Here is a 2,500-nt window from a genome sequence, read left to right on the forward strand (position 1 = left end):
TAGGTTGTGTAGTAGGGTGTGTAGTTGGGTGTGTAGTTGGTTGTGTAGTAGGTTGTGTAGTAGGTTGTGTAGTAGGTTGTGTAGTAGGTTGTGTAGTAGGTTGTGCAGTAGGTTGTGTAGTTGGTTGTGTAGTAGGTTGTGTAGTTGGGTGTGTAGTAGGTTGTGCAGTAGGTTGTGCAGTAGGTTGTGTAGTAGGTTGTGTAGTAGGTTGTGTAGTAGGTTGTGTAGTTGGGTGTGTAGTAGGTTGTGCAGTAGGTTGTGCAGTAGGTTGTGTAGTAGGTTGTGTAGTAGGTTGTGCAGTAGGTTGTGTAGTAGGTTGTGTAGTTGGGTGTGTAGTAGGTTGTGCAGTAGGTTGTGTAGTTGGGTGTGTAGTTGGGTGTGTAGTAGGTTGTGTAGTAGGTTGTGCAGTAGGTTGTGTAGTTGGGTGTGTAGTTGGGTGTGTAGTAGGTTGTGTAGTAGTTTGTGTAGTAGTTTGTGTAGTAGGTTGTGCAGTAGGTTGTGTAGTAGGTTGTGTAGTAGGTTGTGTAGTAGGTTGTGTAGTTGTTTGTGTAGCAGGTTGTGTAGTAGGTTGTGTAGTAGGTTGTGTAGTTGGTTGTGTAGTAGGTTGTGTAGTAGGTTGTGTAGTAGGTTGTGCAGTAGGTTGTGCAGTAGGTTGTGTAGTTGGTTGTGTAGTAGGTTGTGTAGTAGGTTGTGTAGTAGGTTGTGCAGTAGGTTGTGTAGTTGGTTGTGTAGTAGGTTGTGTAGTAGGTTGTGTAGTAGTTTGTGTAGTTGGTTGTGTAGTTGGTTGTGTAGTTGGTTGTGTAGTTGGTTGTGTAGTTGGTTGTGTAGTTGGTTGTGTAGTTGGTTGTGTAGTAGTTTGTGTAGTTGTATGACTCACTGAGTTGTGCTCCTGGTTCAGGTCTCTGGACTTCACTAAAGGCCATCAGGGGATCCTGGTGGACCGGGACGGACTGCCGGTCCACAGCCGACACCAGAGACTCATCAGCCTGGGGAAGTGGGTCGCTGACAACCAGCCGGGGTAAGAGTGTGTGTTACTGTGTGTGTGTGTGTGTGTGTTACTGTGTGTGTGTGTGTGTTACTGTGTGTGTGTGTGTGTGTTACTGTGTGTGTGTGTGTGTTACTGTGTGTGTGTTACTGTGTGTGTGTGTGTGTGTTAATGTGTGTTACTGTGTGTGTGTGTTACTGTGTGTGTGTGTGTGTGTTAATGTGTGTTACTGTGTGTGTGTGTTACTGTGTGTGTGTGTGTGTTAATGTGTGTTACTGTGTGTGTGTGTGTGCGTTACTGGGTGAGTGTGTGTCTGTCTGTGTGTGTGTGTGAGTGTGTGTTACTGTGTGTGTGTTACTGTGTGTGTGTGTTACAGTGTGTGTGTGTGTTACTGTGTGTGTGTGTGTTACTGTGTGTTACTGTGTGTGTTACTGTGTGTTACTGTGTGTGTGTGTGTTAATGTGTGTTACAGTGTGTGTGTGTGTGTATGTTAATGTGTGTTAATGTGTGTTAGTGTGAGTGTGTGTTAGTGTGTGTGTTACTGTGTGTGTGAGTGTTACTGTGTGTTACTGTGTGTTAGTGTGTGTGTGTCAATGTGTGTGTGTGTGTTACTGTGTGTGTGTGTGTGTGTTACAGTGTGAGTGTGTGTTACTGTGTGTGTGTGTGTGTGTGTCAATGTGTGTGTGTGTGTTACTGTGTGTGTGTGTGTGTTACAGTGTGAGTGTGTTACTGTGTGTGTGTGTGTGTGTGTGGTACTGTGTGTGTGTGTGTATGTGTGTTACTGTGTGTGTGTGTGTGTGTGTTACTGTGTGTGTGTGTGTGTGTTACTGTGTGTGTGTGTGTGTTACTCTGTGTTACTGTGTGTGTGTGTGTGTGTGTGTGTGAGTGTGTGCGTTAATGTGTGTGTGTTACTGTGTGTGTGTTACTGTGTGTGTTACTGTGTGCGTTAATGTGTGTGTGTTACTGTGTGTGTGTGTGTGAGTGTGTGTGTGTGTGTTACTGTGTGTGTTACTCTGTGTTACTGTGTGTTGATTTCTTTATTATATTTATATTCTGATGATGAGTTAACCCCGTCCCGTCCTGTCTGCTGCGTCCTCAGGCTGATCCAGTGCCATGTGAGTGAGGAAGGCCTCCTCATCTTCATCACCGACATCCCCGAGCAGGCCATCGAGGAGCCGCAGGAGAAGGAGGCGCCGGTGCTGCAGGAGTCGTCCAACGGCGAGCAGACGCCCAACGACGGCGGGAACGGCGGGCTGAAGTCGGTGCTGTCGGCGGGGAAGACTCAGAGCTCGTGGCCCGACGGAGGAGACCGGCCCGTCGTCACCTTCAAAGAGAACATCAAACCCAGAGAGCAGAGCCGCGACGCCACACGCAGCCACCACCAGAAGGACGCCGCCAAGGAGCGCCGAGACTTCGCCAAAGGAAACGGAGCCGCGGGGAAAGGAGAGCTGAAGAGAGACGGGAAGAGGAAGAGCGAGATGAAGAAGAGCGGACACGAGAAGGCGACGGACGCTG

General features: G+C 48.0%; 1 protein-coding gene across 1 annotated transcript in view; it reads left to right on the top strand.

Moving 5' to 3' along the window:
- Positions 1-2,500, top strand: part of smg7 (SMG7 nonsense mediated mRNA decay factor) — a 37,431-nt gene that overhangs the window by 20,072 nt on the left and 14,859 nt on the right. Inside the window, 2 exon segments of the mRNA XM_053329482.1 lie at positions 899-1,018; positions 2,085-2,500. The exon segment at positions 2,085-2,500 is cut by the window's right edge and continues 8 nt beyond it. Of these exon segments, the coding sequence (XP_053185457.1) occupies positions 899-1,018; positions 2,085-2,500 (536 nt within the window).

Source organism: Scomber japonicus, chromosome 12 (assembly GCF_027409825.1).
Source record: "Scomber japonicus isolate fScoJap1 chromosome 12, fScoJap1.pri, whole genome shotgun sequence".
NCBI lineage: Eukaryota > Metazoa > Chordata > Actinopteri > Scombriformes > Scombridae > Scomber > Scomber japonicus.